Below are 25837 nucleotides of genomic sequence, written 5' to 3'. Positions count from 1 at the left end.
ACTAAGAGGATGAGAGTGTTATCTACAGAAATAGAGTGAGGGAAGAAGACAGATGGATTTAGGGGGAAAGATAAGAAGCTCAGTCTTGGCCATGTTCTGTTTTGGATGGTGGTGAAACATCTAGGCAGCAACGTCAGACAAGCAGGCTGAGACTTGGGTCTGGATTCCTGGTGAAAATTTCTCGCATCGAGAGGTAGATCAGGAAGTTGTCAGCATGAAGATGATACTGAAAACCATGGGAGGAGATCAGAGCACCAAGAGAATAAGTATATATTTTATGTTTTTATGAAATTTAATATACCACCTTTTCTTACCAGATAGCAAAGTGTTTTACAAATAAAAATAATTGGAAAAAGTATAGAAAGAAAAGAGAAGACTGAGCCCTGGGGTCTACCAACTGATAATGGGATAGCAGTGGAGAAGGATCCACCAGAGCATACACTAACCTGGATTCTGTACATGATGCGCAAATGTCCACATTCAAACTGAATGCTATTCTGAAATATGCTAACGAGCCAATTAATGCCAATAATTGGGTGCTAACAATCAATTACTAGCATTAACTGGCAACGATTTGGATTTGCATGTGCATCATGCTAAGCGCTATTCTATAAAGATCCACACACATATCTTATAGCATGCAACTCAAAAGGGGCGTGGCCATGGGAGAGCAGTAGTGTCTAATGATATGAGACTCCCTAAGCTATACAAGTGCTTTGAGAGGTATCTCCTCTTTACATTTTGATATCCTAGAAATAAGCAGTGGATTTTCCCCAAGTCCATTTTAATAATTGCTCATGGACTTTTCTTTCAGGAAGCTATCAAAACCTTTTTTAAACCACGCTGCTTTTACTACATTCTCTGGCAACGAATTCCAGAGTTTAATTACATGTTGAGTGAAGAAATATTTTCTCCGATTCATTTTAAATTTACTACTTTGTAGCTTCATTGCATGCCCCCTAGTCCTAGTATTTTTGGAAAGAAAAAACAAGCAATTTACATCTACCCGTTCCACTCTACTCACTATTTTATAGATCTCTATCATATCTCCTCTCAGCCATCTTTTCTCCAAGCTCAGGAGCGTTTCCTCACAGGGGAAGTCATCCCATCCCCTTTATTATTTTCTCTGTACCCCTTTTCTAATTCCACTATATCTTTTTTGAGATATGGTGACCAGAACTGCACACAATATTTGAGGTGCAGTTGCACCATGGAGTGATACAAAACATTATAATTTTGCCCCCCCCCCCCCCTCTTTGGGTGGCCCTGGGAGAACTCAAGATTAATGTTGCGAACCTTGTCGTGGAAGTCTTCAGCCATAGTCTGGACAGAAAGTAAGTGGGGGCCTGGAGCCACTTTGATGAGAGTATTCAGTGTAGCACAGAGACAGCAAGGTCAGAGGTAAGAGAGTGTCAAATGGATATAGTAGTCTTTTATTTGACAAGTGCAAGAGCAGACTGGAAGGAGGTCATCAAAAATGTGAATGTATGAAGTCAACATGGGTGCAGGATTTTAGCCCGAGGAGCTCAGCCTAGTGAGCACAGGAACATAGGTAGTGGATTCTGGAGGTCTGCTAAAGCTGAGGTTTGGTATGCCTTACAGAATGGGGAATGGGAGAAAGTGTCCAGAGCAGAGGAGAAAATAATATTATAAAAAGATAAACCTCATTGACAGACATAGATAACATAGTGGATGAGAGGAGAGGTGACACAGTGGTGGAGAGAGTAGAAGGATCAATATCCTGAAGATTCCTAAATAGGTTGGAGCACACTGGATGAGACTGAGGGGGAGGGTCATTAAGTATGAAAGTTATCAGATAACGGTCAGAAAGGGGAAGAACTGAGATGGAGAAATTAGAGAGTGAGCAGCTGGAGAAGGCGACAAGACCGAGGCAGTGGCCATGTTGGTGAGTAGGGGTAGTGGAGCATAGCTGGAGATGTTAAAGCAAGAAGCTTAAAGGTATATAAGTCAGAGGGGTCATAAGTATGCATATTAAAAGTCCCCAAGAACGAAGGAAGAGGAAGATGCTTCGAGAAAAAGTAAAGCCAGAAATCAAAGTCAATGAGAAAGGAAGAGAGGGATTTATCAAGGGGTTGATACATGACCGCTATCTGAACATGGTCTTGAGAGTTACCCTCTTCAGTAGTTCAGCAAACTGACATGACAGAGAATAATTTGGAAAGCCCTCACTAATAATCAGTTTTTCCTCACTCCTATCTTTAACCTTTCAGTGCCATCTATAATTCAACAAATCACAGATGCCTCAGTTTTTTTGTGGTCTTTCAGCATACTGCACCTCTGTCCTTGGGAGCCAAGAAGCTTTGGCTCTCCACTGAGTAGCTTTATCTCCTTCCCTCCCTTAGTGGTAAAGGTCTGGTACTTTAGAAGTAGCCAGAGGCAGGGCCAGTTAGAGAGGACTAGGCTTGGGCCTCATATAGACTAGCTATGTCAGTTGTGTGTTCCTCATGCCTTTCAGGCTCAGGGAACAATCCAATGTAATTTTTAATTTTTCGTAATAGAACTGTCACATCAAAACAAGAAGAAGCGAGGTAGAGGGAAGCAACCACACAAACAAGATGTGAATCAAACTTGTGAAGTGGGCCACAGATAGGAGTCAAACAATAGAGGAAACTGTCTTTATTAATGGACCTGACATGGCCCATGTTTCGGCAGATACCTGCATCAGGGGTCAGATATAGATACACGACAAAATACAATCCTGTGTAAATCTTTCCAATCAATGTGATAAACAATATGGGGCAACAGCCAACTTGCATTCACGCCACTAACACAGCTTCCTGCATCATGAAATGAGAAAACATCAAAACAAGCAAAAACTATAATAGGCAAATAACTTAGGGCTAGATTTACTGAAGTAATCAACCTATGTTAGTGCAGTAACACCTTTTAACAAATCTAGTCCTAAATTTGAAAAGAGTACTGGCTCACACAAATAGTACTACACAATTTCCAGAGACTTAACAAAGATTAATGTATTCAAACCGGCCGACATTTTACCTGCAGGAGGCAGGCCGGCTAAGTGCCATGATTGGCACCGAGTGCAGACATTCAATGTCCGGTCATTTCCGGTGACCAGCATTGAACGTTTAGTATTTTTGTGGCCAGCTTAAACTTAAATGGCCAATTTAATATTCAGCATTGGCCGGTTAAGTTTATAGCAGCCAAAGATAGGACTGCTATTTATACAGTCCGATTTGGCCGCTAAACTTAGCCAGCGAAGGACTGAATATTCGTGGCATACTCCTAAATTACTAGCATAATCTATGCTTCTAAATTTATGCTCCAAATATAGGGCCTATTACGCTCATAGATTAGAATATGTTTAGGAGCATAAATTACGCTCATAAATTTAGGAGTGTAGATTTAGGAGCATGACCTTTATAGAATAAGGACCTATGCAGTAAATGCCAATATTCAGCAGAGATAACCGGCTAAGCCGGTTAAATAGTGCTGAATATTGTGGGGAAAGAGTCTGTGTTCCTATGACAGCAATTTTATAAATCATTTTCAAGCATGTAAACGGGCTTTTACAGAATTGGGCCCAGCATAAAATTATGCATGCTGCAAACTGACGCATATTTTTACAGTGTATGAGGTGGGGTTTAGGAAGAGCATGGGTGGAGTCACGAGGAACAAGCATGTTTTATGAAGTGCACACTGACATTTACACCTGCTCTCTAACAGGCGTAACGTCCGCTCCTGCAACCTAGGTGTGATTTATACTAATGGAAACCTACATGTCTTTATATAATAGATTTAAAATAGGCATCTTTCTGCCCTATTAACCTAGGTGCCCTGTTATAAAATTATAAAATTATCCCCTGTAGGGGTAATTCTCTATAACTAAAGGCAAATTTTCTGTTAGTCTGCAGTTACACACCTAACTTTATCCATCAGCACTTACACTAGCTCAAAGTCTGGTGTAAATATTCACACCTAACCAGGAGCGTACTGACAGCGATCTGGGCCCATGTGCAGTAATGGTCATTGGACCCCTACCCCTTGGCCGCTGCCCTACCATCACCACCACCGCTGCCCATCACTCCCCAACCACCTACTGCCGCAGCTGCCGACCTCCCTCCCCCCACACACATACTAGTGGACCTTTCCCATTCCTACCTTGAAGGGCCCAGGTGATCTAGTGGCTTCTTCAGAGGCAGGAAAGAACCCCATTCTTTCCTGCTCATTACCACTAATCTGCCCAACGGCCACTGCCATGTTTTCAAAATGGGTGCCGAGACTTCCTGCGGTAGTCTTGCGGGTCTCAACTGTCTCGCAAGACTGCTGCAGGGAGTCTTGGCAGCCATTTTTAAAACATGGTGGCACCGGGCAGAATAGTGGCAGTGGGCAGGAAAGAGTGTTGTTTGGCTTAACAACAACTTATGTGTACTAATTAGATTTAATTGGAATTTATGTGCATAAATTTAGAGTAAAAACAATGGAGACAGAACAGGGGCATTCCTAGCATTTCCACGCATTGTTATAGAATAAGGGTGATATGCACCTAATTTAGGTGTGCACATTTGCACCACCTTTCAGTTGGTGCAAATGGCCACACCTAAAGTTAGGTGTTATTCCCAGGCATAAGCTCTATTCTATAAATCGCGCCTAACTTTAAGCATGGCTTATAGAATAATACTTTTTTCAATGCCGTATATAGAATTCACCCCTAAGCGTAAAGTTAAGTGCACAAATATATAGATTTATTTATTAATAATAACTTAATATACCACTTTACCCAACATGTAGACCTAGGCGGTTTAAAGTCTAGAACAATAAAAATAAAATAGTAGAAAACGAAAGGAACTACAATGTTCTGATAGAAAAGAACCAATACTCACATAGTTAAGGTCAAAAAAGGAGGTGAAGAATGCAAGAGGGAGAAGGGGTGGGTTTGAACCAACAGCAGCAAACAAACAAACAGCTAACTCCAAAGCCTGACAGAAAAACCAAGCCTTTAACATGGTCTTAAACTTCTTAAAAGAAGTTGTTAGCCACACTGAACCTGACCTATTGGGATAATGTGGGATATAAGTGAAATAAATAAATAGATAAATAAATAAAAGTTCTGTGTGAATGTCCTGAGGAAGGAAGTTCCAGTGTGCAGGAGCAGCGAAGAAAAAGGTGCAGTGCCATTCTAAACTGGCTTGTTTGAGATTGGGTAAAAATAAACGGTAATCGTTGAGTGATCGTAACTAATGTGTGAGCGAGTATGGGATTATAAGATTAGTCATATAATCAGGTTAGCCTAACCGGAAAGCTTTAAACATAAGAGTAAAAGTTTATGGATAACTCTTTGCTCAATAGGGAGCCAGTGATATTTCTGAAACAAAGGTGAAACATGGTCAATTTTTTTTAGGACAACAGAGAAGCTTGATCGCAGTATTTTGCAGCATTTGAAGACGCTTTAAAGAGTAATGAGGGGATCCTACATATATTATGTTACAGTAGTCGATTCTGGATATTAGGAGGGAGAGGATGAGCAGGGTATGTGTATAGGGTTCTACTGGGTTCAAAGCACCTGTTGTATCTGTCACATCTAAATTACTCGGGACCCCTTAGGATAGGACTGAACCAAGGATCAGTGTCATTAGGGATTCTATTAAGTAAAGGACTTTTTCTTGGGGGAGGGGGAAATCTTCTTTAGTAAAAGTATTTCAACAGGCCTGACTATCTGACTGCCTATGTTGAAATGTTTATTTCGTCACAGGTTTTCCTTTCAAAAATAGTTCCTATGATTTTTTGAGACAATTTGTTTTCTGACTAAATGGGATAATTTACACTAAAGAAATAGTGCTGACACAAAGAAGGGAAATCAAATTTAAATAGGGTTTAAATTAGAAAGAGGCTGAAATATCTATGCAATATGTTAACCCCCTCCCTCACACCAAAAAAAAAGAAGTCTCCCCCTGCTCAGTTTGAGAGGTGCCACCATACAAAAGTGTCCTAGTGTTTTGTAAGCGTACTGTCTTGTTAGGGATTGCTGGGAAGGCATTCACCAATCTAATTTATTGAGTTTGCTATACCATTTAAGCCAAATATTTATCAAGCAGTAAAACATGATCCCAACCCCTCCCACTCATGACTGAGACCAATCATGAAGCTTATAAGTCCAGCTCTTTTAAAAAATAGCACTGCATAAAATTACGAGCTGTTTCCTTGTTAATTTCATCTCATTTACTGTATGTATCTTTCATCGTATTCATACCTATTACACAGATCCCAGAGAAACATACATAGCAAAATATGGCAACCTGCAATACAGACATATATCGGCAGGAAAACCTGGAAACCAGCTGCAGAATAGTTAGGGCTAGCATGCACTGGAAATATCTGTGCAGTACCCAGGAGCATTTGCACTCTTGAGTGTTCAAACATTTCCTACTGGTTGCTTGCCAGCATCCTCAGAAGCAGGCATGAGGCATCACTATGCTCAATAACCAAGACAGAAGGGTGACTGCATAAGCAAGGAACAGGGTCTCCCTACCTCCACCTCCCAATTACCATCCCATGTTCTCTTCTGGCAAAGAACTCAAGATATCAGAAACCATATTATGGTAGAGGTGCATATCACTCATTTGCAAAGGCATAGATTCACATAGAGCTGGTGGGGAGGGCGAGGGGCCTAAAAATTGGCATGACAATGGGTCCAGGTGGTCCGTCAAATCCAATATAGAAGATAAAACAAACAAGGCAGACCTTGTAAAAAACACAGTTTTTATTAATAGATTAAAAGCTCCCAGAAATTTAACATAAAATGCCCGACATGGCCATGTTTCACCATCGTTTTTGAGAGACCGATCCCAGAATCTAGCTTGCATATGTTTTAACAGTTACACCAGCCAAGTTCTTTTTGGAATTGTATATCAGCTGGTGACCCACTGCCCTGACGCCATGTCGGGCATTTTATGTTAAATTTCTGGGAGCTTTTAATCTTCCATAATGGGCTCAGTTGGGCAGCATCCAGGGAGCTTAAAGATCTTACAGAAGATCTGGTAACACCACTGATAGGTTGGTTAAACCAATTTTGGGAGGACAGAAATGATTTTGAAGGACTGGAGATGGACAAACATTATCCCTCTTCATTAAACTGGGAGCAGGGAGAAAACTGGTAACTACAGGCTAGTTATTCTAACCTCAGTGATGGGTAAAATTACTAAAATCACTATTAAAAGAAAAGAGAAGGCCGTGTCTTTATCAATAAATTACTGGACCTACAACAGCATAGTTTTAAGTGAGAATGATCAGGCCAAATTCTGATCACTGTTTTGACTGGGTAACCAAAGAATTAAGGGGGCCCTTTTACTAAAGCTTAGCACGTGCTCAGTGGCATTCCTTGGTCGGTTGCCACCCAGGGCGGATCGCCGCTGCTCACCCCCCCCCCCCCCCGGGGTGCAACGTTGTCTGCCCCCCCCCCCCCCGGGTGCAGCAGGACCCCCACCCCAGGTGCAGCATGACAGCCTCCCCTGGTGCAGCATCGCCGTCCCTGGCACATCGGCTCCAAGTCCCCCTCCCCCCGATGCATTCTTCCTACCTGCTGGGAGCAGCCGCGTGGCTGTCGGCTCCACTAGTTCCCTGCTCCCTCTGCCCCAGAACAGGAAGTAACATCAGAGGGAGCAGGGAACCAGCGGAGCTGACAGCCACAAGCTGCTTCCTGCACCCCTCCTGCCGTGTGCACCCGGGACAGATCGCACCCACCGCCCTCAGTACACCACTGCACATGCTAACGGACATTAGCATGCACTAAGGGCCATGTGGCCCACAGGACGTGTAGCATTTAATGCACCAATGTCCATTAGAGTGTGCTAACCTTTAGTAAAATGTTCCTAAATTGGGTATGGGTGCTGAATATGGTGTATTTTGATTTCAGAAAGGTTTTCATGCTGACCCATACAGTAGGATCCACACGTAAGCCATGGGTAACTGGATTAAACTAGTTGATAGATAGCCGGACATCAGTAGCAAAATGATATATACTCCACAAAAAAGGGGGCTACTAATGGCTTGCCTCAGGGATCAAGCCTGATTTTCTTCAATACTTTCATAAATTACATTTATTTATTTATTGGTATTTATTAACCACCTTTATGAAGAATTGACCCAAGGCAGTGTACAGCAGGTACAGTTTAACATAAAACTTAAAATTTCGTTAACAGCATAACAATAGTAAAATAACCAAGAATAAAATGGGGTAAACTTGAAAGCAGTAATTTGAAACATAATAATAGAACTACCGTGAAACAGTATAAAAATATACACATTTAACAGCACTGGAATTCAAATCACAGAGATGTAATACTATATTAGCATAATACTAATGATAAACCTAATAAGCATGCATTACAACATTCAACTAACAAAGATATGATGCTAAAGATTTTGTATAATATGGCTTACCATATAGCTGAGGCACCAAGAGCAAATATATGACGGGAACAAGATGCGGGGTACAGAGTCAGTTGGGATAATTTGATGGTTAGTTAAACTCAAGGCAAGGTCATGTATAGTTAAGCAAGAGATGAGAAACTGATCTAAGTTATAGTGTGTGTAGCAAGCTAGTCCTGGTGCAGAATGAGTGTATAGTCATATTAAAGGCTTGGGAGAAGAGCCAGGCTTTCATCTGCTTCCTGAAGTAGAGGTAGTCTCAAGTTGTACGTAGCCCCTCTGTTTCTCGGACTCTTCCCACTTTAGGGCCAAAATGGACCATTCAGAGTAAAAGATTTTCAGAACTGAGTACAGAAGGTGTTTTGCTCTGAATGGTCCAACAAGGACCTTGTTGGTGAATGGGACCATTACTTCTTGGAGGCATATCCTATTTACTTACATTCCTGCAGTCAGAAGATATGCAGTTTCTGGTACTATGAACTGTGCTAAACAGATAAGTCTGGAGCTTTTTTTGACATCTGAAATATTGAGATATGGAACTTTATAGTGTAATATTGACCATAGATAGAGGTTTTTATATGGTGATGGGACATATGAAGTACAAGAGTGTACTCAAATAAAAGTTCTGATGCTCCCCCCCCCCCCCCCAACACACACACACACTATTGGTTAGTATTACATTTGATAAATCCTATGTGAATAGTTTGGTGGGATAGTTTGTGGTTATTTGGAAACATTTGCTCATTTCTGATCTGAAGAAGATGGTACTGCCTTCAAAAGCTAATTAAAAATATATTAAGTGAGCCCAATAAAAAAGGTTTCATCTTAATTTCTGAATGGTCTGAAATCTGCTCAGCTTGTTTGAGGGAGGAAAGAACGTAACGCCCCTAGCTTTAAGCAAATGATTTACCTAAGGAAGAGTTTTGTCCAGTGGCATAGCTAGGTGGGGGGCACCAGGGGAGTGGCCGCTCCCCTAAACGGACTTCTGACAATGCCTATTTGTTACGTAATTTGTCGCATTTAAAACATGAGCCAGCAGAAGTCCACTTTCTGCTCCCCCGGTTGCTTAAACCTGGCTACACTTCTGGTTTTGTCCACAGAGGGGTCTGGTCAACCTTCTACAAATCTATGCACCCTGTTGGACCACTAAACATCTGTCTTAATATTGAGAGCCCTACAGTAAGTTAGGACTAATTTCTCTGAACTGTGAAATTACAAACAGAAGTAAAGGTTTTGGGCAACAGAAATGGTAACAGAGTGGATTCCACCTCAACATATTTATGATGCACAAAAATATTGTTTGTTATCAAATAGATCCATTCTTTTAATAGCTATTTGAAATAACTTCATTCAATATGTCTTACTGCAGTTTGATGGCAAGGTATTTTTTTCACATCATTTTTACATATTTATACTGAATTCAAGGACTATTCACTGACAAAATTTCCCATTTTTAATCAAGATTTTCTTAAAAGCTCATTGCACTTTTGGTTCGGTGCTTAGAGAAATGCTCTCTTAAGAGGTTCATCTTTTAATGTATAAAACACAGGCTTTAACATGGCAATATACATCAAAAGATGGGGAAAATGTGAATTAAATAAAAGCATTTATAAGCCAGTCTTGTTTTTATAAAAAGTTGGTTCCTGGGGTGGAAAAGACGACATCGATAACATGCCAGAACCACCAACCCTTCCCGTCTTTGAGATACCTGTACAATAGGGTGACCTCCAGCAGACGCCTTCACAGCCCCTCTGCTTCCTTCCGTTTCATAATGAGCTCTGTGATGGGACTTGGGCTGCACTTCAAGTCGAAGTTCATAAGGTCCTGAGTGGGAAGGCAGCTGCCAATCGAGAGCAGGCAAAGTGGGGCTATAATGGAGAAGGATTATTAAATATTAACAGCAAGCATATTATCCCACACCACAAGAATTCAACACTATTACTTTAGAAATCATGATTAGCAGTTCATCCTTCACCATCGTACATTTAAAATTTCATCAATAGGGATTATTCCATGACATAAGTCATTTAAAAGTTCAGACAATGGCCAATGGTTAGTTTATGAAGATTTATTGCTACGGAATAGCTGATGCTTCTTTTATAAACCTCTTAATTTCTTTTTACCAAATGGAAACTTTGTTATAATGGCTCTGAAGCTCTTTTCTCTGATGTTCAATGCATTCATTAAGCATTTCCTGTTAGGAGAAAAAGTTCAGTTGAAACATCTTAAGTGGACCAATTCAAAACAAAATAAAACAGGTTGATACTATGGAGAATGGGAGTCTGGTTAGCAGGAAGAGAGGAATTAAGAGTGACTGTTGATAGGATTACTTAACACCTACAAATAAATAAAAAAAAATCCATGCAAAGAATTAAACAGAAGGTGTATTTCTTACTCAGGGTTTTTCTCCATTTTTTTTTCGTGGCTATGTGAAAAACTATAGGTAAGTACAGGCCTGGAGGATTAAAATAGGGCAGCTGATTCTCTCCTATTGCACCTACAAAAGATGCATCAGTTACTTGCTATTTTTACCTTTGGTATCTGGCGGCTAGTTCATAAAACATTAACTAAATCAGGACAAACTGTATGTCTAGGTAAAAACATGGGAACTGCTATATGGCTGTTCAAATTTTAACAGGGTTGAGCAGAGTTTATTTATTTATTTATTTATTTATTTGTTACATTTGTATCCCACATTTTCCCACCTATTTGTAGGCTCAATGTGGCTTACATAGTACTGGAGAGGCCTTTGCAGGCTCCAGTGTGAACAAATACAGGGTGATGTTGTGGTAAGATCAAGTTCATATGGCACAGCCACATTAGGGAATCATAGAACGGAAGAGTTGTATTATATCCATTACGTACTTTAGTTTGGTTGTGTTGCAGAGATTAGGCATTTAAGTTGGATCGGAAGGGTATGCCTTTTTTAACTGGTTGTGGATGTGAAGAGAGGGCATTGCACACCATAGCTCAGATACAACCATAAGTGGAAATGGCCACAGCTAGAAGACCACCAAATCACCAAGCTGATATAGGATGTTTATTGAAGATATATGTAGAAGCAGAGCTGACATAGACCCCCTTTTACTAAGGCGCACTCACGTTTTGGGCACTGATTAGAATTTACACGCACAATTCGCTAAGCGTATTCTATAATGATGTGCACCAAGCTTCTAAAGTGCAGAGGCAAAAAGGGGCATAGTTATCGGCGGGGAAATGGGCGTTTCATGGGTGTTCCAAAATGTAGGCGCCTAGTTATAGAATATGGCCCAGTGCACCTAAATCTATGCACCGAGATTTACACCAGGTTTTCGTTGTCGTAAATGGATGCACATAGATATTGGCGCTGAAATATCAGCTAAGCATATTCTCTGACCGGCATCTAAATCTAGGTGTTGATTATAGAATATGCTTAGTAGGCACTGATTTCAGCGCCAATTTTTTAGGTGCCATATATGGAATCTCCTCCTTTATGAGTTAAAGCCTTCCTATTTAAATTCCCTGACAATTCCTTATATTTCAGGAAGAGTCCTTAGATCATTGTGGGGGGTCACTGGATGATGGAGTCATCTAGAACTAGGAGTATCAGCAAGGGAAAGTGTGTTTTCTTGGCTATTGCCATGTCTAAGGAATACTGTTCCAAAAGATATATAGGCAAGATTGAACGCTAAGAAGTTCAAGACCATGCTCAAAAGTTATCATTTCAGGCAGGCTTTTGTTTTTACTGGACAAGAGGAATTATTAGGATTTATTAGAACTCTGTTAAGGGGAAGACAACACTTCTGTGCTAATACTCTGGTTGTGTGTATCTTGAGAGAATGTGGTTAGGCCTTTCCTGTCTCTAAGATTGGCGTTCCTTTCTTTTTAATTTGTAATTTTATTTTTTTAACCGCCATGACCTGTAAAAGCCAGGCAGTATATTAAATTTGCATAATAAATATAAACAGCATTTAGTTCCACAGTGGCCTCTGATCCATGGGTGTAGTTTGGGAGGAGAGGACAAGGAGGACAATGTCCATCCATACAAGCTACCCCTACTTGCACTGAAGGAGTGGGGAGGAGGAGCAGTGCACTGTAAATCTTGGGGAGGAGGGAGGCAATAAGAGTGCTGACTCACATAACAGCCAGCTAATCAACTAGAAGAACAGGAATTTGAATCTGGCACTCGCTGTAGGCTGCACAGCCACACAACTGAGGATGCAACCATTCACTGCATGTCTTGCATGCATTTCAGTGTCTTGCCAGTGGCCTACTGATCACTCGGGCTGTGTGTGGCTGGTTACTGCTGCTGTAGGAAGAAGCAGCTCTGACGCTGCCATTTATCCTCCAAAGGATTTGTGTTTGTGGCTGTTGTTGTGGCACTGCAGTTTGCCTTTACTGGGGCTGCTGCTTGATCCAGGCTATTGGTTGGCACACATGGCCAGGGGACCAGCTGGAATCCCTGGTGCAGGTTGCAGCTTTCATCTGTTCTCAGCTGCCAAGGCACCCAGAGACTGCTGGAAAAGAGAGTGCCTATTTCTCCTTACTCCTGTAAGTACTGTGTGTGTTGGCCTTGGCCCTTGCCCTCTTATCCTGCTCTCCACTTCAACTCCCACACCCTGTATTCTCTATTGTCTGCCCTGCCTCTCTCTCTCTCTCTCTCTCTCTCTCTCTCTCTCTCTCTCTGAGGATGGGGGAGTTCAGAAAGGGGATCATTGGGTGAAGGGGTGGAAGCTGCAGAGCTGTGGAGATGAGGCACATAACTTCTTTCTCTGCCCCTCCACACCCCTGTCAGACAGGCAAACAGACCAAGACAGGGCAGGAAAGGGACAGAAAGAGAGAGATGGATTGTGGGGTGAATGAGAGTCAGGCAGAGAGGAGGCAAAGAGTTTGGGGTGATGTGGTGGGAGGTAGAAAACAGCAAAGGGAAGGGGTGTGGGTTAAAGGAGTGGGAAGCAAAGTGGAGAAAAGAGGCTGAAGCAGTGGAAATAAAGAGAGGAATATGGAATGAAGAGGTTGAAGGTGGAAAGCAGGGCCAAGTGAGAGTGGAGGCAAGGAAAAAAATACAAGAGAATGTGGGATATGCGTGCTTTTCACCCCAGGTTGGGCTCCTACCCCTTCACCTTCTACTAATTTCTCTCTCTCTCTCAAAGTGAATGGGCTGTGTTGGCATTACTGCAAAGCAGCTGCTAGCATGGCTTTGTAAAGGGGGGGAGGGGTATGTTTTTAAAAAATTAGAAACATTTATCAATAAAAAAAAAGTTATTAATCCCAGAAATCCCATGCCCCACTTTAAGCATTTATTTATTTATTTATTTTATTTATGCTTGATATACTGCCATATGGTCTGTTCTAGGCTTCAAAACAATTTACAATATAATAAAATGAGAGAGGATAAGATGGAGAGAAGAGAGAAAAAAAACAACAATTTTGTGAAAATCTGAAGCAAAGACTTGAGTAAACAGGTGGGATTTAAGTGATTTCTTAAATGCAGAAAGAGTTGGTGTGTTCCTAAGGTGAAGCGGAAGCACAGTTTTGGGCCAACATTGTTAATATTTAAAAGAAACATTGATATATATAGTTCAGGGTCTACAACATTTTGCTGGTAGAAATCTGTTGATAGTATATAAAAGAGAAACAAGTCTAAGAGAAAGTCCACTTGCAATTTTTAGTGCTGTGGAACATGAAAAACATCTAAATTGTAAAAAAATGTTGTATAGTCCCATTCTACTGACCTTATAGTACACAAGTTGCCCCTCCAAACTTTTATAGCCTTTATCTTTGTTATTTGTAACCCCACTTTTGGTACCTTTTTACTCAGTGGGTCACATAGAGGGGCATAATCAAACGGCGCCGGCGAAATCGATCGCTGGCTATCTATTTTGGCGGCGCCACAAGAGCTGGCCGGAACCTTAATGCACTGTGATTGGCTGAGAGAGACCTGAAGGGGTATAATCAAAAGGGAGGGACAGCCAAGTAAGTGGAGCTGTGGCCAAGTGGTTACATCATGGCTCTTGTAATGCAGAGGTGGCTGGTTCAAATCCCACTGTTACTACTAAAAAAACTGTGAGCAAAAACTGTTTTGATTTCCCTGTTTGGGGAGAAAGCTGGCCATTAAGAGAAGTGCACTTTCGAAGAGAAAGATGGCTATTAAAGGAAGTGCATGTCATTGACGGCCATCAAGGGAAAATGAACGGCAGGGACTTTTTTAATTTGTATGAAGTCTTTCTTGAACATTTCTCAAAACAGTATCACAAAATACAGCACTCCAGAACAAGTAAGTCATAACATAACTGATCAGCAAGATCTTTTTTTTTTTACGAGCTGGCCAACTGGCTTCCCCTCCTAGGAAGGAAATGTTTTAAAGTTTTTTTTTTGGGTGGGAGGGGGTTGGTGACCACTGGAGGAGTATGGGGAGGTCATCCCCGATTCCTTCTGGTGGTCATCTGGTCAGTTTGAGCATCTTTTTGAGACTTGGTCATGAAAATAATTAGACCAAGTAAAACCGGCCAAATGCTCGTCATCGCCGGTTTTCTTTTTTCCATTATCAGCTGAAGCCGGCCATCTCGTAAGCACGCCTACATCCCGCCTTCATTACCCTGCCGACACGCCCCCTTGAAGTTTAGCCGCCTCCGCGATGGAATGCCAGCGAGTGTGTCCAAAAATCGGCTTTCGATTATACCGATTTGGCCGGTTTTAGGAGATGGCCGGCCATCTCCCGATTTGTGTCAGAAGATGGCCGGCTATCACTTTCGAAAATAAGCTGGATATTTATTTTCAATACAGAACTTCCACTTCCCTGCCAGATCCTGATTTACCCATGGATTTTTATCAGTTTGTTTGTGGATTTTTAAACCCGATGATTAGACAGCTCAAATCATGGGCATCAGAATGGGGTGGGCCACAGGGGCCAAGGCCTGATCAAAATTTTGAGCCAAACCCACTGATTAAGGTGGACTAGATATCTGTTTAGGGCAATGGCAGCAGGACAGGAGCGGTGCATAATACCTCCCTCCTTCTCTTCCTCCTGCCACTGCTACAGCCCTCCTCCTTTCAGAAGTAAAAGGATGGTAGATTCAGCACCACTGTGAGGCCTAGAACAGGCCCGTGGTTAGGCACTGTTGCATCCCACCTCAACTCCCTGAAAGGAAGTGCTGGCTCAGAGGGGGAAGGAACATGACAGCGCATGAGCATGGGCCTGTTCCAGCCAGCTCATGTAAATGGAAAGGAAAAGGGAGAGATGCTGAATACAAAGGGAGAGGGAGGGGAGGGAGAAAGGGAGATTCTGGTCTGTTATTGGCCCATGCATGTAACACGGCACCAGTACTGACAAAATGACAGTTGCCCAGGACCTCACAACCCATTCCCAGTTCCATGACCAACCCTCTGATCCCCCAATCACGTTCCCAGACCCCCAAATATCCTATCATCCACACCCCCATCAGATGTCTCATTCTCATTCCCCACCCCCATCTCCAATCAAAGATCCATATGGTCCCCTGATAACACCCGATACCTCTGTTCCCCCACCCAAACACTCCAGCACCTCCTGCTCTTCTGATCCTCCCCTAAATCATATCCCTTCACATCCCCTGATCTGGACTCCCCTTATATGGAAGGATGCCCCCTAGTGGTAGCACCAGAAGGCTACCTCTAGGGGTAACTGGCACCATTTTGGATCCCAGCCAGAAGCAGAGGGACATAGCTCTTGTCTAGGACCACTTAATCACTAATGGTGGCCCAGGGTAGGTCTCAGGAGGGGAAGGGATCAGGGGGTGAGGGGAGGGTCAGACACAAGGATGCAGGGATACTTTTTGGAGCTAGTAGACTTTGTGCATGAAGGGATTGGATTTGTATGGGGGGGATTCTTCAGGGGTGAATCGGATGTGGGGGGGGATATCTTGAGGAGTTTGGACTCTGTCATTAGGATTAAGGCTGAGGGCAGACTACTGGACTGCCAGTAGCATGGCTGCATTTACAGCCTCCTCTTGAGGTGGCAGTAACTGGAACCTCACTATCAGCAGTCATAACAGTTACCACATGGGAATAACGTGCATGCTAGCTGTCTCAGGCAACCAATCTGACCTGCCCAAGTCATGCCCACTCCCACATTAGGCAGCTAACGTGAGTTTTTTATACCATGCTGACTTCTTTGTTTGCACAGAAGACAGTGGCACAGAGTCCACACTAATGTCTACCGTGTGGTAAGATCCGCATTAGCTGTTTAATGCAGCTTAGTGAAAGGGCCCCCTCTGTAGGGATGAATTGTACGTCACAAAGTGGAATGTGTTTGTGTTGCTGTTACCAAGGTGACATCCAAAATTATTATTCTTAGGGTAGGAATTGTTATGAGGAAGGAAATCTACTTCTGCTACTTCTGTTCTGCACCCATTGTTGGTATTTTTTTTAACTATATTGGAGAGTAAAGTATTGACATGTCTCCATTGCCAAAAATAAAAATGGGCATTCAAACAAAGCAATTGCTGAACTACCAGTGCTCAATCCCCGTCAACATTTAGCACCAACTACAGAGCAGGTCCTGGCTGCTTCCACAGTCAATGGTACTTTGTCAGAGCCACCGGATGGTTTTCAGTCATTAGATGCAGTGAGTACAAGTAAGGTTGATGTGAGAAACCTAACTGCTGCTTCAGACCTTGGAGGAAAAAAGCAATGGACCAAATCAATCCCATCTGCCTGATTTTCCAAAAAGAATGTTTGGGAAATAAAATTGTTTGTTTTCAGTTTCCCGTTATACAAAATTCCCTTGAGTTGAAAACTTCTTTCAGCACGATGCTGTCTTCTGCTTTCCCTGCTGTCACTTCCATTCAGAAACAGCCTATGTTGAGGACTCATTTATCAAAACAGATGTGTGGGATTAGAAGAAACTCTAAAAAAATGACTAAAATGGATAATAATAACTATAATTATAATTATAATAATAGTAAACAGGATTTTTTATTACCATCTCGATCCTTAGCTCAGGATGGTTTGCAACAGGAGCCATTTAAAACTGCAATTGCAAACACACAATCAGAAAGCAATACTACAAGTGAATGTTAAAAAGTTGAGATCTAATGAGAATATTAAGGGGGTCTTTTACAAAGGCATGGTAGCGTTTTTAGTGTGCGTTCATGATTAGCATGCACTAAACGCTAGAGATGCCCATAGGAATATATGAACTAATCCTTATCAATACCCAACGCCAATCAATCCTATCAGTGTCTTTTATATAACACATGGGTCCTGAGTATTGGATCCATCAGATAATCATGTCTCCACCATTCAGCTATATACGTAAGCCAGGTATTTCTTTATAGTGAGCATGTATTCATCATTGATCTATGTTTTTCAACATTTTAACTTTCAACTTCAATATTCAATATTCAATCGTATAACATCTTATGTACTTCGCTTAAAAGAGCTTTCATTGTTCTTTTTTCTTTTTCTATTTTCTTTTATGAATTCTTGTTTTCACAAGTACATAAGTACATAAGTAGTGCCATACTGGGAAAGACCAAAGGTCCATCTAGCCCAGCATCCTGTCACCGACAGTGGCCAATCCAGGTCAAGGGCACCTGGCACGCTCCCCAAACGTAAAAACATTCCAGACAAGTTATACCTAAAAATGCGGAATTTTTCCAAGTCCATTTAATAGCGGTCTATGGACTTGTCCTTTAGGAATCTATCTAACCCCTTTTTAAACTCCGTCAAGCTAACCGCCCGTACCACGTTCTCCGGCAACGAATTCCAGAGTCTAATTACACGTTGGGTGAAGAAAAATTTTCTCCGATTCGTTTTAAATTTACCACACTGTAGCTTCAACTCATGCCCTCTAGTCCTAGTATTTTTGGATAGCGTGAACAGTCGCTTCACATCCACCCGATCCATTCCACTCATTATTTTATACACTTCTATCATATCTCCCCTCAGCCGTCTCTTCTCCAAGCTGAAAAGCCCTAGCCTTCTCAGCCTCTCTTCATAGGAAAGTCGTCCCATCCCCACTATCATTTTCGTCGCCCTTCGCTGTACCTTTTCCAATTCTACTATATCTTTTTTGAGATACGGAGACCAGTACTGAACACAATACTCCAGGTGCGGTCGCACCATGGAGCGATACAACGGCATTATAACATCCGCACACCTGGACTCCATACCCTTCCTAATAACACCCAACATTCTATTCGCTTTCCTAGCCGCAGCAGCACACTGAGCAGAAGGTTTCAGCGTATCATCGACGACGACACCCAGATCCCTTTCTTGATCCGTAACTCCTAACGCGGAACCTTGCAAGACGTAGCTATAATTCGGGTTCCTCTTACCCACATGCATCACTTTGCACTTGTCAACATTGAACTTCATCTGCCACTTGCACGCCCATTCTCCCAGTCTCGCAAGGTCCTCCTGTAATTGTTCACATTCCTCCTGCGACTTGACGACCCTGAATAATTTTGTGTCATCGGCGAATTTAATTACCTCACTAGTTATTCCCATCTCTAGGTCATTTATAAATACATTAAAAAGCAACGGACCCAGCACAGACCCCTGCGGGACCCCACTAACTACCCTCCTCCACTGAGAATACTGGCCACGCAATCCTACTCTCTGCTTCCTATCTTTCAACCAGTTCTTAATCCATAATAATACCCTACCTCCGATTCCATGACTCTGCAATTTCTTCAGGAGTCTTTCGTGCGGCACTTTGTCAAACGCCTTCTGAAAATCCAGTAATCATTCATCTCAGAGACATCTGGTTTAGTGCACACTTATTTTTAGCATGCGCTAAAAACACTAGCACTCCTTTGTAAAACGACCCCTTAATAAATAGCCAGTCTTTCAATAATTAGTCCAGTTTGTCTCTAATTTCAGTAGGTAGGGAATTCCATAAGTTCAGAGCTACTATGCTAAAATGTTTCTTGTGAAAAGATACTAAATGGGTGCAAAGTAACTACTGGAAGATCAAACTTATCTACAAGAATCAAATGTTTTGATGAAAGATCAGATTTAACCTTCATTAAGGAAGTCATATAAAAAAGGGCAGTTACCATACATTGGGCCCTGTTTACTAAGCTGCGCTTTAAGCGCGTTAACATTTTTAACGCGTGTTAACCATGTAGGCGCGTGTTAACCATGTACGTGCCTACAATATCCCTACAGGCACCTACATGGTTAGCGCACGTGCTAAGTATAGGTGCGCTAAAAACACTAACGCACCTTAGTAAACAGGGCCCAATATTTTAAAAGGAAGACACAACATTTTTTAATTCAATATGAGCAGCCACAGGAAGCCAATATAAGATCTTCAAAAGTGGGGTCATTCTATCAAATTTGACTTACAGAGAATGATCTTTGCTGCTGTGCTTTTTAAAAGTTATAATCTATACAGAAATGTTTTTGAGATGCCTGAATATAAAGAATTACAATAATCTAGTCATGATGAAATAATTATCTTCTATATGTCATCTAGAGAAAACAAATGCTCAGATATGAAGCAAAAAGTGTAATTTTCCAAGCACAACAGAAATTAGATGGTGGATTTGAGATTCACCCCCAAAGCTACAAACAGTAGTATGGAGGTGAATTATCTTACCATCAAGCCTGGGACCATTAAGTGGTAGAAGGCTTGCTTGCCTTCCTTCCTACCCAAAGTAAAATTGTTTTTTCAGTGATCAATTTGAGAGAATAGCTAGTCATCCAAGCCAAAATTGTTACGTATTGTTTAACCTATAAGGATGCTGGCAATTCACAATAAAAATAAATAAAAACCAAAAATAAAAGAATGTCATTTAATAATAGGATAGCCTAACTCAAGCACACAAGAAACATAACACAGGCCAAAATTATCTCTGTCTCAGCAAACACTGCCTGCAAGGTGATCCCCTTTAGGTATAGGTAGACCAAACACATATATTATATAAATATAGCAAGAATGACAAATATAGGTTATCAAGGAGGAAAAGACATCAGGTGTTCAGCTCTTTCTTGTAAATTGTTTTCAAAGAACTGCCGTTAGAACTTATTCACCAGTCTTCAAAAAAAAGACTGTACCATTGTTCCCGTTCTGGAGGCCCTTTTGTGCTTCTTTTCGTTGTTGACTTCAGTTTAACTATTTTAAAGACACTAAAGAATCTGCAACACATGATCACTACATGGCACAAACTCAACCTAGTGCTTGTAGAAAGCTGTAGAGTAAATTGTAGTACTGTGGTATTTCTAAAAGTACTTAATAAACTTTATTCTGCCTTCACTATATCGACCAACCATTAAAAAATTATCAACATACTGAAGGCTTTCCTCTGGATTCTGTATAGGTCATTCAAATTTGGACGCGGATCACAGATCTATGTGCAAACTTATTAGCCAATTAGGTGTTTATTTTATTTATTTATTTATTTGTTGCATTTGTATCCCACATTTTCCCACCTTTTTGCAGGCTCAATGTGGCTTACATGGTACCGTAATCGGCGTTAACCGATTTCAGTATGAACAAATACAAGTTGCGATTAATATCAAGGTGATATTATGGTAGAGTGAGATACATGTATGGTACAGACAATTGGGGAGAACAATCAATTATTAACAATCAATTATTGGAGTTAACAAGCACTCAATTGGCAGTAATTAGAAGTTACATGCTGATCTACCCTACACCCTGTTCTACAAAATCTACACCTCCAAAAGAGGGGTGTGGCCATGGGAAAGGGGTATTCCCAGGATTTATGATTTGCGTGCCTGACAACTGTTGAACATGAGCATTTACACTAGCCTTTCACAAGTGTGACTGCTCACGCCCACAGTTTGATGCGAAATACGCACTATGCTACTGTTCTATGAAGGACACTCCACGCAGAATGGATGGTAAAAGAATTGCCTAGTGACTGTATGAGACTTCCCTAAAACAAATCAATCTTGTGACCATCTGGCACTATTCGAACTCTACTATTGATTGGTTGTATATTTTAGAAATAGGCAGTGTATTTTCCCAAGTCATCTTAATAAGGGCTTATGGGAAAGGGGTATTCCCAGGATTTATGATTTGCGTGCCTGACAACTGTTGAACATGAGCATTTACACTAGCCTTTCACAAGTGTGACTGCTCACGCCCACAGTTTGATGCGAAATACGCACTATGCTAGTGTTCTATGAAGGACACTCCACGCAGAATGGATGGTAAAAGAATTGCCTAGTGACTGTATGAGACTTCCCTAAAACAAATCAATCTTGTGACCATCTGGCACTATTCGAACTCTACTATTGATTGGTTGTATATTTTAGAAATAGGCAGTGTATTTTCCCAAGTCATCTTAATAAGGGCTTATGGACTTTACTTTTAGGAGATTATTCAAACCTTTTTAAACCCTGCTAAGCTAACTGCTTTTACCACATTCTCTGGCAATGAATTCCAGAGTTTAATTATATGTTGAGTGAAGAAATATTTTCTCTGGTTTGTTTTAAATTTACTACTTAGTAGCTTCATTGCGTTCCCCATAATACTAGTATTCTTGGAAACAGTAAATAAGCAATTCACATCTATCTGTTCCACTCCACTCAATATTTTATAGACCGCTGTCATATCTCCCCTCAGCCATCTCTTCTCCAAGCTGAAGAGCTTTAGCCACTTTAGCCTTTCCTCACAGGAAGTCGTCTCATCCCTTTTTATCATTTTTGTTGCCCTTCTCTGTACCTTTTCTAATTCCTCTATATCTTCTCTGAGATGCAGTGATCAGAATTGCACACAGTATTTGAGAAGCGGTCGCACCATGGAGCATTGCACCTAGTATATAGACCAAGGTTCTAAGCATAGTCCTTCAGGCTTAAAACCAGGCTAATGCACAGTATTGCAGTGTACGAAAGCAAAAGCTTAAAGCTGCAATGCTGATGAATTTGCTGACTTTAGTTAGAAGTCAAGATCATTCATTCCTGAGACTGCAAGTGTGGATAGGCACATTCCCCAGTTCAACCAAAACAGGAGACATGTCCTCAGAAAGCCACAATAAACAGGAAGAGGAAGTGACTTAGTGGTTAGTGCAATGAGCTGAGAACCATGGAGGCCAGAGTTCAAATGCTGACAATTTTTGTGACCTTGGGCAAGCCACTGTCTCTAAGTAGCTCAGGTACCCACTTAAATTCAAGCTCTCTGGGACATGAACATATTGTATCATCACCACCATACATCTAGTAGTGCTATAAAAACAAGCATTATAAACCATGGGTAGAAAGTTTAGACACTGCCCAGAGTGCATAGATGAGCCATGATCAGACATGCTGCTAAAAAAGGTAGAAGACCTGAAACCAGACAATAAAATGCTATTTACATTTTGGGAGTTACACCACTCTGCTCAAACAAATACTAGTGTGTGTGTTACAACAGATGAAAAAAAGATACACATCAATACATATGAAATCAACATAACACACATTAAGGAAGCAGTTCTGTACGTGGGCACCTCCATGTAGGAAGCCTCAATGACACATTGTGACGGTCTATTCTATAACACCGTCTGGGTGCCCAGATTCCATTATATGGGTTCTTAATATATCGCCTCTCATACAGAACAGCGAGGTGGCTTACAATTCAGAAAACAGAAAAGATCTCCATTAAAAATAGGACAGAGAAAACTAGAGACAGAGGGAAGTTAGAGGTAATCAAGCCTTCTCACATTACAAGATGACTCAGAAAGAGGGAGACAGGCAAAAATATCTGGAAAAGCTAAAGGAAGCCTGAAAAGCTGTTAGGAAAGCGAAGAGGCAAATGGAAGAAAAGATAGTCGAAATAGTAAAATTAGGGGACAAGACCTTTTTCAGATATGTAAGTGACAGGAGGAAGTGCCAAAAGAGCATTGTGAGGCTCAAGGATAAAGACCGGGACCAATTCACAGAAGACACTTGGGCAAGTGTCTACTAAAAGTTGACAAAGCATTGGGGCCTGACGGGATATATCTGAGGGTACTCAAGGAACTTGGAGAAGTCCTGGCAGCTCTGCTGTCTGAACTCTTCAATGCTTCTTTAGAGTCTGGAGTGGTCACAGAGGACTGGAGAAGGGCGAATGTGGTCCCTCTGCACAAGAGAGGAAATAAGGAGGAGGGTGGGAATTACAGACCTGTCAGTCTGGCCTCAGTGGTGAGTAAACTAATGGAAACGCTTCTAAAGTGGGGGGGGGGGGGGGGATTATGAGGTTTCTTGAACTGAATGGACTGCAGTACGCGAAGCAGTATGGTTTCATTAGAGGCAGGTCATGTCAGACAAATCTGATTGATTTCTTTGACTGGGTGACCAAACAGTTGACCATGGGAGGAGCACTAGATGTGATGTACTTGAATTTTAGCAAAGCCTTTGATATTATTCCGCACAGGCGACTGATAAATAAATTGAGTGCCCTCGGTATGGTACCTAAAGTAACTGACTGGGTCAAAAACTGGTTAAGTAGGAGGCGACAGAGGGTAGTGGTAAATGGAGCTTGATTTGAGAAAAGGGATGTTATCAGTGGTGTGCCGCAGGGATCGGTCCTCGGGCTAGCTGTCTTTATCATCTTTGTGAGTGATATTGTGGAAGGACTATCTGGTAAGGTCTGTCTCTTTGCAGATGATACCAAACTCTATAATAGGGTGAACACCCTGGAGAGTGTGGATGGCATGAGGAAGGATCTGGCAACGCTTGAAGAATGGTTCAAAAATTGGCAACTAAGATTTAATGCTAAGAAATGCAGAGTCATGCACTTAGTTTACAAGAATCCAAGGGAATGGTACAATATAGGGGGTGAAGTGGTTCTGTGTATGGAAGAAGAATGAGACTTGGGGGTGATTGTGTCTGACGACCTTAAAGTGACCAAACAGGTACAAAAGGTGATGGTCAAAGCCAAAAAGATGCTTGGGTCCATAAGGAGAGGAATGACCAGCAGGAAAAAGGAGGTTATAATGCCTTTGTATAAGTCTCCGGTGAGGCCCTATTTGGAGTACTGCATGCAATTTTGGAGACCGCACCTACAGAAAGATATAAGCAAGATGGAGTCGGTCCAGAGGGTGGCTACTAAATTGGTAAGCAGTCTTCATCATAAAACATAAAAGGACAGGCTCATGAACCTCAATAATGTATACACGGGAAGAGAGGCAGGAGAGAGGGGATATGATAGAGGAGACTTTTAAATACCTCAGTGGCATTAATGTACAGGAGGAGAGCCTTTTTCAAATGAAGGAAAACTTTGGAATGAGAGGACATAGGAAGAAGTTAAGAAGAAATAGGCTTAGGAAGAACCAAAGAAAATACTCTTTCATGGAAAGGATGGTGGATACATGGAATGGCCTCCCAGTGGAGGTCAGGGAGACGAAGATTGTCAGAATTTTAAAAATCATGAGACAGGCACATGGGATCCCTTAGGAAAAGGAGGAGTTAGTGGTTACTGAGGATGGGCAGACTGGATGGGCCATTTGGCCCTTATCTGCTGTCATGTTTCTATGTTTCTAAACATGGAATAGACAACAGCAAATTAACTCCAAACCATTGCATCCACTCAGAACTGCGCCCGGCCTCCAAACACTAAACTGAAAAAATGAGGTTTAAATAATGCTTTAAAATTGGGAAAGGAGAGTTCAGTGTGGAATGAAGCAGGAAGCAAGTTCCAGAGCAGGGGACCAATATAATAGAAAGCACTCTGGTGCGTAGAGTCTAGATAGACATGTGAAACCGGGGGGACAAAAAGACAACCATCATGAAGCAAACGAAGAGTTCTTGCAGGGGTGTGAGGAATAATGAGTTGCCAGAAAATGTGGTAAAAGCAGTTAGCTTAGCAAGGTTTTAAAAAGGTTTGGATAATTTCCTAAAAGTAAAATCTATAAGCCATTATTAAGATGGACTTGGGAAAATTCACTGTTTATTTCTAGGATAAGCAGTATCAAATCTGTTTTACTGTTTTGGGATCTTGCCAGGTACTTGTGAGCTGGACTGGCCACTGGAGAACAGTAGGGAGAAGATGCTTCTCCCCCAGAGATCATTGCCCTAAAGCAAGTGAAATGTGGCTCCTGCTTAGCCCAGGTACAATATTTGGGGGGGTCTTTTACAAAGACATGGTAGTGTTTTTAGCATGTGCTAAACGCTAGAGACGTCCATAGAATTATATGGGGATCTCTAGTATTTAGCACACACTTATTGCTAGCATGCTTTTGTAAAAGGACCCCCTTGGTCTCTTCAGAGTTTGGCATTTCTAGGCAATTGCCTGTGTTGCCCAGGTCTAAATCTGGGCCTGGTAAAAGAGTAAAATGGGTTAATATGCAGTTTTCTTTCATTGTCCAATTCATCTGATTATTACTCACTTTCAGAGCACTCCAAGTAAAACAAACTTTGGAAGTGAAATGTGTTGTACTTCTATAAGTAAACAGAAAAAATGTTGAACAAGTGTCACACACAATGTGTACCTAAGAGCTTTTCCCCATTTTGTCGCTATGGAAAACACGCTGTCCAA

At 41.6% G+C, this 25837-nt stretch overlaps 1 protein-coding gene across 3 annotated transcripts in view; it reads right to left on the bottom strand.

The window, feature by feature from the left end:
• The window catches only part of NFATC1 (nuclear factor of activated T cells 1), a 444007-nt gene that overhangs the window by 355403 nt on the left and 62767 nt on the right, over positions 1–25837 (bottom strand). For all 3 annotated transcript variants that reach the window (XM_030211903.1, XM_030211921.1, XM_030211912.1), the window contains exon 3: positions 10115–10274. In XM_030211903.1, the coding sequence (XP_030067763.1) occupies positions 10115–10274 (160 nt within the window). The remainder of the gene's footprint in view (positions 1–10114; positions 10275–25837) is intronic.

This window comes from Microcaecilia unicolor, chromosome 1 (assembly GCF_901765095.1).
Source record: "Microcaecilia unicolor chromosome 1, aMicUni1.1, whole genome shotgun sequence".
NCBI classification, from domain to species: domain Eukaryota; kingdom Metazoa; phylum Chordata; class Amphibia; order Gymnophiona; family Siphonopidae; genus Microcaecilia; species Microcaecilia unicolor.
Note: the sequence above shows the minus strand (reverse complement) of the source record. Positions and strands in the feature narration are given on the sequence as shown.